At 29.7% G+C, this 18894-nt stretch overlaps 2 protein-coding genes across 9 annotated transcripts in view; one reads left to right on the plus strand and one right to left on the minus strand.

The window, feature by feature from the left end:
- The window catches only part of LOC129910386 (probable serine/threonine-protein kinase DDB_G0282963), a 364973-nt gene that overhangs the window by 345767 nt on the left and 312 nt on the right, over positions 1–18894 (minus strand). The window contains exon 2 of one of the 2 annotated variants that reach the window (XM_055987749.1): positions 18697–18820. The gene's annotated coding sequence lies outside the window, so the exon portion shown is untranslated. Of the gene's footprint in view, positions 1–18696; positions 18832–18894 lie in introns of those variants that run through there. The other variant, XM_055987748.1, reaches the window with a different exon arrangement.
- Positions 1–18894, plus strand: part of LOC129910387 (axotactin) — a 127949-nt gene that overhangs the window by 30304 nt on the left and 78751 nt on the right. For all 7 annotated transcript variants that reach the window (XM_055987756.1, XM_055987761.1, XM_055987759.1 and 4 more), the window contains exons 2-3: positions 16392–16903; positions 16972–17224. In XM_055987756.1, the coding sequence (XP_055843731.1) occupies positions 16450–16903; positions 16972–17224 (707 nt within the window). In that variant the 5' untranslated portion in view covers positions 16392–16449. The remainder of the gene's footprint in view (positions 1–16391; positions 16904–16971; positions 17225–18894) is intronic.

The following is an 18894-nucleotide window of genomic DNA, read 5'->3' on the forward strand; positions in this document are numbered from 1 at the left end:
TGAGAACATAAAACTAAATGTTTTTGTTTGCTTTTTTTGATGAAATTTCATCGAGTTTAAAAAATTCTAGCTCTTTTTGTAGATGTCTCATACACCTGATCGATATATATATTTTGAGCTAAGACAATAAGCTTTCAGATGGTGTAAAAATTTGTACAGATTGTTAGGGAAAAAAATGGATTTAATAGTGTGAGAAGATAAAAATACGTGTTTTTTTCGCTTTTTTTGATGGAAATTGATCGAGTTCAAAAAATTCTAGCTCTGTTGTAGGTGTCTCATAGACCTGATCGATACATATATTTTGAGCTTGTACAATAAGCTTTCAGATGGTGTAAAAATTTTTACAGGTTGTTAGGGAAACAAATTAGGTACGTGTTTTTTTTCGTTTTTTTTTTATGAAAATGATTGTTTTCAATAAATTATTTTTATATTTTTGCGCATTGTAAACATTTTAGTATGGCTTTATTCTTTAGGAAAATTTTTTAAGCTTTTTAATGGTTTAATAAAAAAAAAAAAAAAAAAAGATTTTTTAAGGTTTCACTTCTACCACGTGTGAATTGCACACATGATTATTTTTTAAAAGTAAATTAGGGGTTTAAATGCTGATTTAGTCATGAAAAAATTAATTTTTACTCTGAAAACGTAATTTGAAAAAAATATTTGTTCACTGTGGCGTATACGTGCTATTTTCAAAAATTATTTTATATGTTATTTTAAGTTGGTATATCCCAACTAACATTTTTGGTTGGCAACTAAAAGTCTTCAAATTCCCTAATATTGTCAATTTTTTAATTGCTCTATTAAATACTTAAAAAAAATACAAAAAAGTCAACAACACCATTATTAGTTGCAATATGAAGAAAAAAATTTTATAATTTATCTAGTTTCGTTTTTTTGATAACATATTATTCCAGTGAGATAATCCAAGTAACAAGCTATTATGAATGAACTCTTTCAATTTAAACTGAATAAATTTAAAATTTGCAAATTCATAACCATTTTCATTTTGTTAACAATTTTATTAATTTGGTTACAATTGCCTTGACTGTGTATGTATATCAAGATAAGTGAGGTGCATTATGTCACTTTTTTACATGCATTTTGATAGGTGCGTATTTTTTTAAGATAACTATTTGTGTATTCAGCACTCTTCAATTGACGACCCATTGATGATGAATACTAATTAACTTGTGGAGGATTCCACTTTGTGATAGACAGGTGGTATATGTTAATGAAGATATAATTGATACACTCTAGATCACTTGATTAGATTATGTTAAAAAAAGCAACAATTATATATTCATTTATTAAAAAAGTAAATCATAAATTCAAATTTATTGCAGTAAAATATAGGTAATTTAAAAGCCAAAATTACTATTTATCGGCTTACAAGTAGTGGAAAACTGAAAAAAGTCTTATTCTGACTGGTTCTGTTAAGGTTTTCAAAAATTCATAATACACCTATGGGAAAACAAATTGTTAATTGTTACAGCTGCTTAGTTATAAAAACAGCATTTCAATGGGTGAAAATACACTTGATATAATAAGCCCTTCGCAGAAATAAAATTCAAATTCAAATACACTGTGTTAGAAAATAAAAAAACATGTTAATGTCTTCTGAAGTGACCTACCAGAGGTTACAGGTATGAATGAGTACATCATAATAAATTATGGCACTTGAAATTTTTTATGGACTTTCGAAATTTCAAGTTATTCCCAAAATACCGTTTTTCAATGTTTACAGGCTTAAAACATTTTTTACTAAGTCAATTTTCGGTCAATTTGAGATTTTTACAGTTTTAAACAGACGATTATTTGTTTTTTTTTTATATCCAAACATCATTGAGTAGGTAATATTTTCAGTTTTGAAAACAGTTTTGGTGAATCGATTATAGTCGATTATAGAATAGACCGGAGCTCCAGAGCAAAAATAGAACAAATTCGTTCAAGAGTTTTTATTGCTGATTATGATTCCTTGGCATAAAGGAATACTCCAGCCAAAAGTGCTACTAAATCCATTGGTGCATTTCTGAGAAAACGGCAACACTGGTCGGTGTTCAGTTTTTTTGATTTAACTCGAAAACCAAGCCTAACTTTAAAATGGTTTAAGGACACTTTTAATAGCAAATTAAATTTTCTGCCAAGTTAAGATGGCTAAAAAATTTTAAAAATTATTTTTGACTAAAATTCTTACCTGAAACCAAAGAAAAAAAGTTAAAAAATTGACGGTTTTTTTTACTAAATCAAGGGGCATTTTGTATATGTAGCCGGTACGTCCAAACTTTGTACTAATGAAATAAAGTAGAGGTAAAATACTTTGATAGTATGCAATTTTTTTTGCCAAGAAACAACTTAAATGTACCTATTCAAAAATTAGAACTTTTTTTTAAATTTTTGACTTTTTTAGTTAAAATCAAGTTTTTAAAACTCGATAATCGTGTTACTTGGTAACTTTTAGACTTTTAAAGTAAACAGACTTCAAGGGATTGATTTAATATAAACTAAATATGACAAACAAACAAAATTTATTTGCATCCTTATGGCCTTGTGTGCAATTTTGTGTATGTGCATTTTATAAATACGGATCGAAATGATGGACGGAGAGCCATTTGCTTTGTTCTATTGCATAGAAGAAAATTTAATACCAACTCTTTTACTGTTTGCAATGGCCTCAAAAACAATTCTTGTAAAATCAGCGACCAACGAAAAGTTTCTCTTGAAAAACGAAAAAAATACTCAAATGAGTTTTAAACAAAATAGCCCAGGCAAATTAGTAAATCAATTTGCATTTTTTGCGAGAAAATTTTTTTTTTTTCATGGAACGTGTTTGGGTGTATGTCTTTAACGTAAAAGTGAATTTTTTTGGATGATAGAACATCGGGAACAGCCGCCATCTTGGAAAAGAGGTCGGTGCCGTTTTTATTTCATAGCTCCGTGAGTTAGTTAAATTCAATTTTATAGTCGGTCAAAGTCCGGGTTCTTGACATTTTTTTCAAATATCTGAAGAACTTTTGATTTGTTTGGGATTTTCTTGAAGAATGAATTATAGCACTTTTAATTATCTAAAAAAACTCATTTGAGTATTTTTTTTTTCATTTTTCAAGAGAAACTTTTCGTTGGTCGCTGATTTACCAGTTTTACAATGATTTTTTAAGCTCAGCTACATTTTAGCTGTTTTAACGGCGCGGGGACTTACCAGTTTTGGCTGATATTTAAAAATGTTCTTTTGACTTCCTAGTTTTGTATGCAATTTTTGCCCCCGAAACTAGTGAGCTTCTTAAAAATTGATAGCTTCCAGTTTTGGGCGATTCTCTTAAGGTTAAATGGAATGGTCGTGCCATCAGAAAAGTTTTTTTTTTTTTTTTCAAAAACGCCTCTTACGATTTTAGTAATTTTTTTTTTTTGTGAGACCCAATTTTCGAAATTACAAAACTATTTATTGAATTTTTATTTAAGGTATCTGTCAAAGAACGGTCATTAACGACGAAACGAAGTAACGATGTATTCGGCTTTTCAATGGAAATTAACAAAAAAAAAAATATTTTCAGGTTTTTTTTATTAGAAAAATTACATTTTCTCAAAAATAGCATACCAAATTTTTTTTTTTTTAATGTTTAAAAATTTTTGTGGATACATAGTTATTGAAAAAAAAATTATAAGGATTTTCAATTTTTTCTATCCAAACTTCATGTCGTGGTCAAAATCATTTAAAAATAATAAAAACCAAAATTAATATTTTCTTACATTTCGTATTAAATTCCTTAAAAGATTAAACCATAAATTCATTTTCCTTATTTTTCACAAGAAGCTTTTACAAAAAGCTACTTTCACCATAAGAGCAGGTGCTTATTTCCCATTTTATCCAATACTAATTTTTTCAGCGCTTTCGGCTGTCATTTCCGAATTTTTAATGTATCTTTCCAGTTTCCGCTACGATTGTTTTTTTTTAGATTTATGCTTTTCGGCTGTGATTTAAAATTATTGACTGCGGCTTAATTGTTTCAGCTGCAATTTACCAATTTCGATTGTCATTTCCAGTTTCCATTGCTGGGAAATAACAAGACTGGACAAATTAATTGTTTGAAAAAAATATACTAGTACTTAACAATTCTTAAAAACTGTTATAGTTTCCAAACCCACTTCCCGGGGCCGTCTTTAACTGTCTTGGGGCCCTTGGGCACACAAGAATTTAGGGACCTTTTGTAAAGTAAAATAAGTACAATGGTTGGCTAAAAAGCAATGGTTGGTTAAAAAAGGCTGCCAATATATCAATAAATTTTACTTTTTCCGCGGGCTATAGGTCTTTTTTCAATATACTTAGTTAGTACTAGACGACGTTTCGGGTATGCTTATACCCTTCTTTAGGACTAATATTTGTGAAATATATTAAATATATTTTAAGCTCTAAGGTTTCTAACTTCTTGGAAAGTTGCTTGTTTTTGTTTTTAATTTTTAATATTTCAAAATTTCAACAATTGAAGTCTTGAAAAAGACTTTCGTTTTATCAAATTTTGATAATATGTATATATTTTATTTTATTTTATTTTATTTTATTTTTTTATTTTATTTTATTTTATTTTATTTTATTCTATTTTATTTTATTTTATTTTATTTTATTTTATTTTATTTTATTTTATTTTATTTTATTTTATTTTATTTTATTTTATTTTATTTTATTTTATTTTATTTTATTTTATTTTATTTTATTTTATTTGTCTCCTTTTTAACGGATATCTCCAATATAAAGTTTTCGAGATATTGCAATTTTCTCAAAAACGGATAATTATTTTGCTTTGAAAAAAAAAAAAAAAACATGTAATGCCGCAAATAAGGACGCACTTTTGAAATAAGAAAAATATTTTTTTGGACCGTTATTAACGGTACCTACTTGCCATAGAACCGATTTCTTAATGTAAACGACACAACCGATTTTAATGAATATTTTGACATAAAAAGGTTTATACAAATATTAAAATTAAGAAAACTTGAAAAAAAAAATTATCAAAACATTGATGTACCATCGATGAGCCGGCAATAGTTTTTTCTTAAACGTTTTCCAACGGAAAAAGTATTGATGTTTTTTTGCCAACGAATTGATTCTTTTTTCGTCTTTTAATACGAATCTACACATATTTTTACACTGATTTTAACACGCACTACAAATTTGACAGTTTTGCGAACTTCCAACGAAATTATTATTTAAGGAAAAAGATAATGGAAGAGAATTCGTTGTTTTTATTAATAATAAATAATCTTACCTACAGTGGAAAAAAAAAAGTTATTTTTCTTGTTTTTTGAAAATATTATTGTCTTATTTTTTGGAAAATTTAATTTGGGTTTGGTCGTTTGGATTTAAATTTTTGTCCGCATACAACGCCACATAATTTGTTTTCATTTTGAAAGCATATTGTATTTTAAGTATAGGTGTAGAAAAAACTTTATTTGGTTGCCATATAAAACTAAAATTTTTTGGTAGATGGTCTGCCCGACAAAAATGTTTTGAGAATAAATGTGTGAGAGAAATTTTCGTTCCTTCGGGCCCCCCCTGAGAATGGGGGCCCTGGGCACGGGCCCCGTGTGCCCTTATGGTAAAGACCGCATTGCCACTTCCGTTATTAAATTTCTTGCAACGTCAACTTAAAAAAATGAAAGTGAAATCCTCTTGACATACTTAACTAATTCAACTCAAAGTCAAAGTTATTTTATTTCATTTAATTCTCACAATCAACTGAATATTGAATAGCATATTGAACCATATTCAATAACTGATGGCATAAAAATAAATAAAATCCTTTTGTATATACAAAAATAAATCGCATATATCCTTTATAGGCTCACTTCGTATTGCATTTATTTAGATTTAGATTGAAAACATTAACATTTAATTCCATCTCAACCTACTAATTCAATTCAGCTTTATGGTTGCAGTTTCTGCAGTAACTGTGATAAGGCAAATAAATAAGCTTTGATAGCCTACCTATAACTCCATCTATATAGAGTATTGTGTGAGTGGTGCGGTTTAATATGAGTATTAATCGTTCTCTCTTCTCAACAAGCAACCGTTCATGTCCTCCATCCTGCAGAGGGAACTTTTCCAATTTCCAAAGCAAGGATTAGTTTCGTTTTGAATAATAAAAGCAACGGGCGGCGGTAGTGAATGTTTTTGTCCAACCGCCTTCTGCCCGCCATTACCATCGCCAAGAAGTCAAGTGAAGTGACCATGTGCAAGCCTGTGATGATGATGATGATGATGGTGGACTTTATAGGTAACTTCTCTCTTGCAACTCGCTATATGAGAACAAATAAACGCACGTCCTTCCGCTAACACACACAGACACAGGATTGTATATTTATGTAAAATCGTTTCAAAAATTTTGATAGATATTTACGAGTATTTATTGCAACATAGCAAGCACGGTTGTTGTTGCGTCTCTGGACTCTCCACTTCACTTCGATTGTCGTCATTCGTGTGTAGAGATCCCTGCCTGGCTGCTGGTTTATGTGTGTACACAATTTATGTTAACTGAGCAATTATTTGTCCAAATAGCAAGAAATGGGAGCATGTTTTATAAAGGGGGAGAACGCATTCAGGCTTCGAGAACGATTTTGACATCCATTATGGATACAAAAGACCCCTTCATGGAACCAACATGGCCAAGCTGGATAGTCTGGCAAGGATATGTTGGAAATGAGACAGAATGTAAATTTTAGATTAAAGTGGCTTTAATGCCAATTTTCGTTTGGAATTCTTATCATATAATTGATCCTTACTGATCGTGCAAACATCAAGGATCTAATGACTTTTCCAAGAGACCGGAGTCAAATCACAAGAAACAATCAAACTGAGATTTAAATTTCCACACCAGAAATACCTCAGAAAATGGTGAAACTTTTAGGAAAATTTATGAAAAGAAGTTTTGAAAATCTAAGGTCTTAAAACTTTAATTTCACTAATTTTATTCGTTTTGACCAAAACTGAAAAATTGACCTAAAACACAACTTTTTGTACCCAACTATTTAGAAGAGCTCCCTCAATGTGCGATATGTAGAAATAGATGTATATCAGCATCCTATAGAAAAGGGAAGTTATGTGTACCTCTATTTCATCTGGTTATTTATAAACGCAATCGAAGCGGCAAATTATTCGTCTAGTAATTTATATTTCAGCTTAGATTTCAAATAATTCAGCTTTTACGACAGATTGAGTTTTTGAATTGGTATAGAGCAGAGAGTATAGAAAATATTATAGAAGAGATAGACGACATCCCAAGGTGCAGTAGACCATATTTGTAAATCGTATTGACTACTTTAACATAAATATGAAAATTTAAATAATGTAGTATTGGGTCAACATCATTATGTTTATACACAACAAATATGTGTCTGGATGATTCTTCTGCTGACTGTGATTTTAAATGTTCATGATGTATTTTTAATTTTTAACCTGAATTTTTCTCAGCAATTATGTATGTAGTTTTTAATATGATAATTTTTCTTAATATTTTCATTTGCCATTCTGTCACCAGATTAATGAATATTTGTTTAAATGCTAGTTTCTTTTTGTTTGCGTAGTTTTTGGTAAGCAAGATTTGTATTTATCTACACATATATGTATGTAGGTCATAATTTTTTTTTTGTTATTTGGAATTTCTGAGAAAAAAATTAAAATGCAGTTTTGTTGCAATTGCTTTGGATATAACGTTAGGGTGTCCGTTATTTCCCAAAGTGATGTTTTCGGGGGTGACACCCCCCAGATCGAAAGTTTAGGGCCTAAATACGGGGAATTTAGCAAAAACAAATTTTTTGGGGGTCATTAACCCGTGCCTCTAAGGTCATACTTTCCCCATACAAATTTGTATGGGAAATTTTTAACTCATACATACATTTTTTTTCCTCTCGAGTTAAATCATCTATTTTTAAAATGTTTGTTGATTCTGGTTGGAAAATAGTTCCTTTAAAAGATTACATTCAAAATTTCCCGTTAAACATTTTTTTTATATTTTATTTCGGTTTTTGAAATTATTAGCTGTTTTCGTAGTTTTTGCTTTCACCTATCACATAATTTTAAATGCAGTTTTATTGGTTTTTAATTCTTTTCAAATATTGCATTCAAAAATTTGTGTATAAATCAAAAATTTTAATTTTTTTAAATTTTTTTTTTGAAATTTTTGCCGTTTTTATATTAAATAAATTTTATTAAATACTTAACCCTTTCTTGTTTGCAATCGAAAAAAATAAATTTAAACGTATAAAAACGGCAAAAGTTTCAAAAAAAATTTTAAAAAATTAAAATTTTTGATTTATACACAAATTTTTGAATGCAATATTTGAAAAGAATTAAAAACCAATAAAACTGCATTTAAAATTATGTGATAGGAGAAACCCGTTTTTTTCTTGCAAGACACCAATACCTGCCCTATAAGCAAGTTATATAGTGGAGTAACTAAAGCTCAAAAATTGGCATTATTAGGGAACCCGGCCGAACAGCTTAGATTTTGATGATCTTTTTTTTTCAAACGCCGGTAATTAAAAATACTTTAAAGTCTATAGATTCAAAATTGCCGGTGTTGCCGTTTTGATTTTTTAAATTTAATTGAAGATTTTTGTGAACAAAAACAAATTTTTTTCAAAAATTTTTCTTAAATTTCATAAATTAACTGATGCCAAAAGATTGTCTAGGAAATTCAAGGAAAACAAATATATGGGAGTGAGGGACAATCTTCCATAGTTCAAGCGATAGATGCAATTTTCTTATTAATTGACTTCAAACACAAAAAAAAATATTTGAACACAACGGCAACACCTACAATATTCAAATATACATTTTTTAAAAGCTAGAAGCTTAGTCATATATGTAAAATTAAAATTAAGTTAATTGAATGAACGGCTTTTGAAAGAATTATAATTGAACTCAGATTTTTGAAAAAAAAAAAATTATTGAAAAAATTTTAACATGTCGTTTTTTAAACTTGGTCGTAATATAAAATGCATTTATTTTCAAATTTTTTTGGCCGCATTTATTATGATTCCAAATTATAAAAGGAAATGTCAATATGTATTACGGTTTATGAAAAAAATTAAAAAGTATTTTATTTTCGAAGAACTTTATTTATTAAAATTTTGAAAAAAAATGAAACTGATTTTTTTTTTTTAAAGTTCAACATCTAAACATAAAATTATTTTTTATTCATTTAATAACCCTTACTGTTGAAAGTTAAATAGCAAAAATTTAAAGTTCCTATTCACCACAGTCTTTGAGAAAATTAATTATTTTAATGCAAAAATTCAGTTTTAATAAAAAAAAAACCATTGAAATTGAAGTAATTTTTCATTTTTTTTCAAAAGTGTGATATATTTTACCTTTTTTGCTTCGAAATTCAATTGATAATATTTATGGCCAAAAATTTGTTTTCTAAATAAATTCATATTTTATTAGAAAAAGTTTGGAAAGAAGTCATTTTAAATTTTTCTAATAACATTTTTTTTTTAATTCTGAGTTTGAGGACCATTTTTTCAAAAAGTCTTGATCAAATTTAGTGGATTTAAATTCAAGAGATAAGAATGAGCTTCTGGCTTTTTAAAAATGTATTTTAAAATATTGTAGGTGTTGCCGTTGTTTTCAAAATATTTTTTTTGTGATTGAGGTCAGAATGTTAGAAAATTGCATTTATCGCTTGAACGATGGAAGATTGTCCCTTACTGCCTTTTATATATTTTCCTTAAATTACCTAGAGAATCTTTTGCTATCATTTGTTTTATGAAATTTAAGCAAAAAAAATGGTTTTGTTAAAAAAAAAATTTAATTTTAATTTTAAAAAACAATACGGCAACACCGGCAATTGTTAATCTATAGACTTTGAAGTATTTTTAATTACCTACGTTTGAAAAAAAAAATCGTCAAAATCAGAGGTGTTCGGCCGGGTTCCCTAATAATTTGCTTTAGTTACTCTACTAATAATAGGAATTTTGTTTTCATTAAACGTTGTGATTTTATGAAATTTGTTTATGGAAATCTTTAAAGATAGAGAGAACAATTATTATTTAGAAAAAAAAAATTAAATGGAGATCTAGTAAAACTGTTGTGGTTTCCTTATTTTGCTGAATTCACAATTAAATTTTCTCCACAAAAGACAACGATTTTTATTTCAGATTTCCACATTTTAGCTACTTACGATTTCAGAGATACAACGAAAATGAACTAACAGATTATATTAAAAATTGCCATATTTGCCGAATTGTTTTTTAAAATTAATATTAAATTTTTTTTTAACACAACCAATTTTGTTTGCATAAATTCCATAAATTAAATGCTACCAAAAGATTCTCTAAGTAATTTAAAGAAAAAAAAAAAATATATGGGACAGTAATCTTCCATCGTTAAAGGGATACATGCAATTTTCTCCCACACTGACTTCAAACACAAAAAAATATTGTGGACACAACGGCAACACTCACAATATTTCAAAAGACATTTTTAAAAATCTAGAAGCTTATTTCTATATTTGTTAAGTTAAAATTAAGTAAATTTAATGAAGAGTTTTTGAAAAAATGGTCTTAAAACTCTGAATTGTGAAAAAAAAACTGTTATTAAAATAAATGTATAGGACTTTTTTTCAAACTTTTTCGTAATAAAATATGAATTTATTTTAAAAAAATTTTTGGCCATATACAGGGTGTCCCACAGTCACCGCCCCAAATGAAAACCATGAATTCCTGAGGTCATTTTAAGTCGAAAAACTTAAGAGGTAATTTTCTCGTTTTCGTCCCGTTTTCGAGTTACCACGGTTTTTATGATTTTTGCGCTCTTGTCCTTTAACTGGCCTTATCTTTGCCAAACTACGTTTGATTTGAAAGATTTTTTTTACAACTAATCAAGAATTTACTACAGTTTAAGTTTGTCTCAAAACTTTTTTTTCTGCGGACAACCGTTTCGCCACAATTTTGCATCAAACACAATTTTCTTCGTTTTTTAAGTTGTTTTTTACACTTTCATATCATTTAAGTCAAAAAAACAAGTTAATGAGTATTGATTTTTTGTGCTTTTTATTAAAGCCCAGTTTATTTTCATAAAAAAAAATAAGTTTTATTTCATAAAAAAGGCTACTGAAAGTAATTAAAAAAAATAAAAACACTGAGTGAATTAAAAAAAAAATAATTTTTAAATACAAAATTAATTTAAATGAATTAAAAAATTTTCTGAGCTTTATCTATTTGTTCTTTTCTTAACCACAATAGCTCAGAAAAAGTTTTTAATTCATTTAAATTAATTTTTTATTTAAAAATTATTTTTTTTTTCGAATTCACTCAGTTTCTTTATTTTTTTTTAATTACTTTCAGTAGCCTTTTTTATGAAATAAAACTAATTTTTTTATGAAAATAAACTGGGCTTTAATAAAAAGCACAAAAAATTAATAGTCATTAACGTGTTTTTTTGACTAAAATGATATGAAAGTGTAAAAACAACTTGAAAAACGAAGAAAATTGAGTTTGATGCAAAATTGTGGAGAAACGGTTGACCGCAGAAAAAAAAGTTTTGAGACAAACTTAAACTGTAATAAATTCTTGATTGGTTGTAAAAAAAATCTTTTAAATCAAACGTAGTTTGGCAAAGATAAGGCCAGTTAAAGGACAAGAGAGCAAAAATCATAAAAACCGTGGTAACTCGAAAACGGGACGAAAACGAGAAAATTACCTCTTAAGTTTTTCGACTTAAAATGACCTCAGGAATTCATGGTTTTCATTTGGGGCGGTGACTGTGGGACACCCTGTATATTATCAGTTGAATTCCGAAGTAATAATTCATTTTGTTTAAGACTTTGACAAACAAGACCTTTAAACATTCGCTATTTAACCTTCAACAATTAGAGAGAAGAAAAAATAACTTTATATTTAAATGTTCAACTTAAAAAATAAATACCTAAGTTAAATTTTTTTCAAAAACTTCTTTTAAAAAAGTTCCTCCAAAATGAAATACTTTTTAATTTTTTTTCACAAACTGTAATACATATTGACATTCCCTTTTATAATTTCAAATAATAATTAATATGGCCAAACAGTTTTGAGAAATAAATGCATATTTTATTACAAAAAAAAGTGTTAAAAACGACATGTGTACATTTTTATAATAGGTAGGTAACTTTTTTTTTTTCAAAATTCTGAGTTTTTCAAAAACTCTTCATTCAATTTACTTAATTTTAATTTTACAAATAGAAATGATTTATAAATTTTAAAAATGTATTTTTGAGTAATTGTAAGTCTTTCCGTTGTGTTTCAATATTTTTACTTGCTCTATAGGGCAAGTATTGGTTTCGTGTCAAAAAAAAAAAATTGAGGTTTTTGCGGTTGTGAGTCCATCTGTACACATTTCCACAGCCTAAACAGGTGGATGGATTTTCTTCAAATTTGGTACAGCTGATTTTTATGGAATTCTGAAAGTTGATTATTTTTGTTTTTTTTTTTTATCCCGCTTAAAAAGTGTTTGAAGTCAATTTGTGAAAAAGTAACATCTATCGCTTAAACGTCCCTCACTCCCATATATTTTTTTTTTCTTAAATTTCCTAAACAATCTTTTGGCATCAATTAAATTATGAAATTTAAACAAAAAATTTTTAAAATAAATCTTTTTTTGTTCACAAAAATTTTCAACAAAATTTAAAAAAATCAATGCAGCAACATCGGCAGTTTTTAACCTATAGAGGTTAAAATATTTTCAATTACCGACGTTTGAAAAATAAGATCATCAAAATCGGACCTATTCAGCCGGGTTCCCTAATATTACCATTTTTGTTTAGCTTTAGTTACTCCAATAAATGGTTTGCTCCAATTTAAGGAATAATTTAAAAAAATATCCCAACTTCTACTTTTTCTCAAGAGTTGCAAAAGTTGAAAACGTCAACTCCGACCGAATGAATAAAAAAAAAATCTGAATTTGAAAAAGAATCCACCTTCGTGTGAACAAAATCGACCTAAATTGTCTTTTGCTCAGACTAAGAATTTTTAAGAACTCTCTAATCTATCTTTAATAAATAAATGAGGCATCCAGAATAATAAATGTGTCAAGTCCATTTGAAATTTGTGCATTAAAGTGAGCTTTGAGAAGCTCTTTCTCAGGAACTAAAAGAACTTTTGAAATAAAAGTTTCATAGGATCAAAAAAGTGGTTTTCGTCATGTCGTCCGTCGGTCTGTGCGTCTGTGCGTCCATCTGTACATCGAGATAGGGCCTAAACGGATGGATGGATTTAATTGAAACTTGGTACAGATGATTTTTGCGTAATACCCTAGGTCCATTTTTTTTAGTTTTTCAATATCTCTTTTTTAAAGCATACCTCCCATATACCGTTTTCGAGGTATTGCCATTTTCTCGAAAACGGCTCTAATGATTTTGATTAAATTTGGTGTACGTTATACTCTTATTGATTCTAACAAAACTGCGATTTTAGTTTTTCGCAAAAAATCCGGAGAACGGAAATATGGCGTTGCCGTTTTTCAAAAATGCGACCCAGTCGTGCATTTTATTTTTTCATTCTATGTAAGATAAAACAAAACCTTTAATTTTTAAGACCACATTTCTATAGAAAAGTGGACTTGACCCATTATTATTGTGAACGCCTCAAATAGTGGTCATATTAGGCACTCAAGACAAGACTTAAGTTTCGTTTAAGCAAAGGGCTGGTACTGGTAGTGCCTTAAAGCAATGTAAAAGCGAAATAAAACAGTGTTTTTTAAATTTTTGAACTTATTAACTCTTGGCTATTTATGAAAACTATATGTTTTAGTCATTTTCTTTTTCTAAAATAGCTAACACGTCGATTGAAAATTGACGACCCCAGAATTTTTTAAGTACCAGTCTGGTTTCGATTCCCAGCCTTTACCACCAAAATAATTTATTTTTTTTTTTTGCGAGAAATAAGCAAAGCTTCCAAGAATATGATTCCCGTGAAAAAGTTCATCTGAGTAGAGCTGTAGCAAATCGTATGTATTCGTTACTAAAATGCGGGTATTCACTTCAGTAACGAGTAACGAAACGTTACTTTCTATATAGTATCGTTACTCGTATGTTTCGTTACTGGGTTTCAGTACCAGTACGAAACATACGAGATACGAAACATACGAGTAACGACACGATTCCAATTTCAATACTAAATCCGATGTATGAGATGCGAAACAAAGTGATACACACAGTTTGTCGCATTTCGCATCTCATATCCGTATCGTTACCGTAGTCATATAATGCTAACTCCAGATAGACTTTTGTCTCGATAAAAACATTATTGTCAAGGATCAATAAATCGTTGTGTTATGTGGCCAAAATATGCCCGTGCGCAACCAATGTGTTTATGGCGTTGGTGTTAATTGTCTTGAAATGTAGCTTAATAATGTACAAAATTATTTTGGTTTTTCAAAAAATTTGTTTATTTTCAGTGCAAAATTTTCAACACAAAAAAAAAAGCAGAGAAAACGAGGTTTGAAAATCACTCTCAAAGAAAAAATAAATGAAAAATTGTTCGACATGTTTGTATTAAAGTTTTAATATTCCGAGATCTGCACGATGTACTTTTCAAAAAAAGGTCTTTAAAGAATTGTGATAAGATTACTGAAACAATATAAACATTAAATTACCAATGTTTTGTCGAAAAATTAGGAAAAAATTCAAAAAAGTTTCCACGTTTGATTAAAAAAAAAATCGAAAAAAATTCAATATAGCTACCTTCAAACTCTTATAACATGAGAACGCCGGAACTAATTTTAATGTTTCTGGCCTTAAAATGTAGCTTAGATTATACAAATGCTTTTTGTTTTTTTTTTTTTTTAATTTTTTACCCCCCTTTACCAACGTACGAAATATACTTAAAAAACCAAACATACGAAACGTATCAAATACATGAAATATACGAAATGTACGAAACATTCGAAGCATGCGAAAGTAACGAAAGTAACGAAACATACGAAACATGCGAAATATACGAAAAATACGAAAGTAACGAGTAACGATATTATTGATGCGGGTACTAGTATCAAAAGTAACGTACATGCGGGTACTCATTTTGTCGTTACTTTTACAGCCCTACATCTGAGTTAGACATTCGCACTCGGTGGTAAATTGTAGGTCCCTTCCATGCTTGTAAATTAATTACACGCACACAAGAATAGTTAAGAGTTGTCCCCTTGCTCCTTCATTGAATGTCGTGCCACAAATTTAACACTGACAAAAATGCAGGTAATGTTATTGCAAAACAGTGATTAGGTATAAGGTATAAGGCACTTCCTTGTATTAAAACTATTAAACTTGAAGTTTCAAAAACATTTCTCATTATTTTTGGCTTAACAAAATAAGAGGGTGAAATATGAAGTTACAATAAATTTCGAATTTCACAATGGAGAGAATTTTTTAACACTTAATATCCAAAAAATTCTTTTTTGAAATAATTATTCTAAAATAGTTTTGTGGCATTACTGCAGGATATACTCAAGCCTTAATTACCTTGCTTAATGCAAATAAAGTTTGTTGACATCACATACATATATGTCCCTCTAAATGTTCCCTTTACTTGATTTGATGTTTTGTGGGAAGGCTTTGATCCGATTCAGTGATTAATTTGATTGACGATGTGTTGATAGAGAGACAAACTTGACAAAACGTGTTTTGCTTCAAGCATTTTGTCCTATAAAACACAGAGTTTAAAGCCTTAGTTCTTCTAATATCATACAAACAATGCATAATCTAAATAACTTTATTCCCTAAATTAAGCCAATTTAATATATTCCCAAAATTATTTCCTATAGAATGTCTTCAATTGTCTCTACATAAAATATATACCTTATCCTCTTAAGCAACACACATTTTAAGATGTTTGCTTTAAGGCTTCAACTCGCTTTTCTATTAAAATAAACACCTATTAATAACTCTCCTTTCACCCAATATTATATTCTAAATAGACAAAGTTATTAAATTGCAATTTATTCAGGGTCGTCCATTTGGTTAAAGCTTTGTTCTCTTATATCATATCTTAACCCTGACCCTCAACCTCAAACCCAATCACTTATACAGTCAGTTTGTCGGTGTAGGTGGTTTTGATGTTGTCTACAAAATACCATCTTCAAGGATATAAATTGCCTTTCACATTAATCAAATCCAAAAAGGACCACACAAGTGGCAACTTGTTGATCCTTAAGCCTTTTGGTTATATTCAGTGTCATTCGGGAAAAATACAAATATATATATAAACCAATAAAACACACAAAGCCATAAATCTTTTAAAGGACCAAATTAATTTACCACCATCTCTCGAATATGTATTGATATTATCCTTTTGCATTTTGAAGTGCGTTTTTAGTCGTCTTAAGGATATTTTGAAATTTATTAAAAATTCATTTTTTGTATTATTTCCAGATCCAACATAAAGAGAGCTAAAGGACTAAACAACGCACTTCCACCAGTACGATTTAAAATGAAGCGTCGTCATGTAGCCTGGACGCTTTGCAACTTTCTAGTTTTAGTCAACTTATTATTCGTGTCCTCAGTACCTGCCGCAAATACAAATTCCATAGCAAGTGTCAATCCGAATGTGAATGTGAACAGCATTCCCGGCCCCAATACCAACAACAACAGCAACAATAACAACAACAGCAACAACAATAGCAACAACTTGAATCCCAGCACCAACATAAGTAGCAGCAACAATACGACCAACACTGCCACCAGCCCATTAGTCAAGGAGAAGACCTATGAAAAGTGCACGGGTCCCGGTGATCCGGGTCCGTGTAAACACTACCTCTACAAATGGCGCTTTGAGCCCACAACCAACGAGTGCACCACTTTTATTTGGGGCGGGTGCGAGGGCAACAGTCAGAATCGTTTTAATACAGAAGCTGAGTGCTTGTACCGTTGCATTGGGGCACCATGTAAGTTTTTGCAATTTGTCATAATTCCTCTTTCCCAGATCTGACGTTTCTCTCATTTGTGCGCACAGATACGTTGCCGCCATACTTGCTGCAGACCACGACAAAGGAGCCATCAACAACGGAGCTGGCTGTTGCCGGCGGCAAATCGAACACTCCGCCGCCGAGGCATTACGATGATCCCTCGCATGTGCCAGTGCCGTTCGAACTACGTGGCCCCGAGTTGACTTTTGCCGAAACGGGACACGAGAAGACGTTCTTTTTCGCCAAGAACAACACGTTCATCCAGATGGACGGCGACATCATCCAGACTTTTCAATTAAGGTAGGTAGGTATGAGAAAGGGCAGGTCTTTCGTATATGAGGTATGTGAGAGGGCTTAGGTATTTACGCGTGCATCGTTCGTCCTTTGTTGAAACTTTGAAGTGTTTTCCCAAAAGAAGCACTGTGTGGACTTTGGTTGGTTGGTTGTTGTTTAGCTTGGGGATGACGTAGGTATAGGTATGGATTAAAGGGACAAAATTAAACAAAAGCTTCTTGCCTGGTGGCTTTGATTGAAAGCAAGGACGATGATGCTGACGGATGGTAGAACAACATGTGTCACCTAGGAATAATTCTGTTGACATAGGAGAATTGAATTGGGTGGTTACTCTTGCTTTTGCCGGTCCTTTCTGTTGAAGGTACCTTATACCTAGATGGATACAAGGACACTCCAACGTGACCAACCTCAGTAATTCTTACTCAAGAGAGATGGTTTCTCATTCTATATCTCTCTTTCTCTGTTGGAATCGAATCAAGTTGGCATTATGGTTACTTCGTTTTTGTGGAAATACCAAATTATAGATAGACATGCGGGCAATTGTGACAAGAATAATGAGTGATTCTGGTGGTGGTAGGAAAAAATAAAAAAAAAATTAAAGAAATCAGAAGGACATTGCATATGGAGAGGTATAAAGAGGATTATTATATCTGATTTGTCGTATTGTCGCATGTTGACGTGAAAGGCTCGTATTTTACTCAAGGTTATCATTATGATTGGTTTACATATTTTTTTTTTTTTTTTTTTTGTAGAATAAGGACTTATTACATAAGGAACGAAATTAATTAAGCAATCGTCTAGACTTAGAAAAGGATACATAAGGAATAACGATGATATTGATATTTGACGAGAATAATTTTTAAAAATCGATACGGGCCATGATCACATTTATTTTTATTTAATTTTTATATTAATACGGTCTTAAAAATTTTTTTTGTAGAATAAGGACTTATTACATAAGGAACGAAATTAATTAAGCAATCGTCTAGACTTAGAAAAGGATACATAAGGAATAACGATGATATTGATATTTGACGAGAATAATTTTTAAAAATCGATACGGGCCATGATCACATTTATTTTTATTTAATTTTTATATTAATACGGTCTTAAAAATTCAAAGGACCAAATTGGTATCTATTTACTCTCGATTGAATTAGGGAAGGTATAATGGTCGAAGAGCAAATAATGAATGGAAAACAAATTACAGAAGGGTACGGTTACTGGCAAAGTTTTGTCAGTAGTCAATAAAATGGACAAAATAAAACTAAAATTTAAAATTTTCTCAAGAATTTGAAGTCATACATTTTTTATGACTTCAGATTTAAGTTCAACATAATTTAGAAAAAATTAATTAAAAATGTTTGTATAGACCTTTAAGATTCATGGTTCTCATACATTCATATAACATATGAAACATTTTTGCGAAATTACAAAAAATTATTATTTTACATAAAGACAGATGTTGTGGTACTTACCTACTTTCTTTTAACTATACTTTATGGTTTGTTTTTTCCAGTTGAGAATGGTACCTACTTTAATGACAAATTTTTCATGAGTTTATCAAATTCTTTTGAATTTTCGGTGCAATTTTACGTTTACCTGTTGAAAAAATTAAATAAAAAGTAGGTATTAACGTAATATTATTTAGTTGCAGCAAAATAAAACGTCAAATT

This window comes from Episyrphus balteatus, chromosome 2 (genome assembly GCF_945859705.1).
Source record: "Episyrphus balteatus chromosome 2, idEpiBalt1.1, whole genome shotgun sequence".
Taxonomy (NCBI): Eukaryota; Metazoa; Arthropoda; class Insecta; order Diptera; family Syrphidae; genus Episyrphus; species Episyrphus balteatus.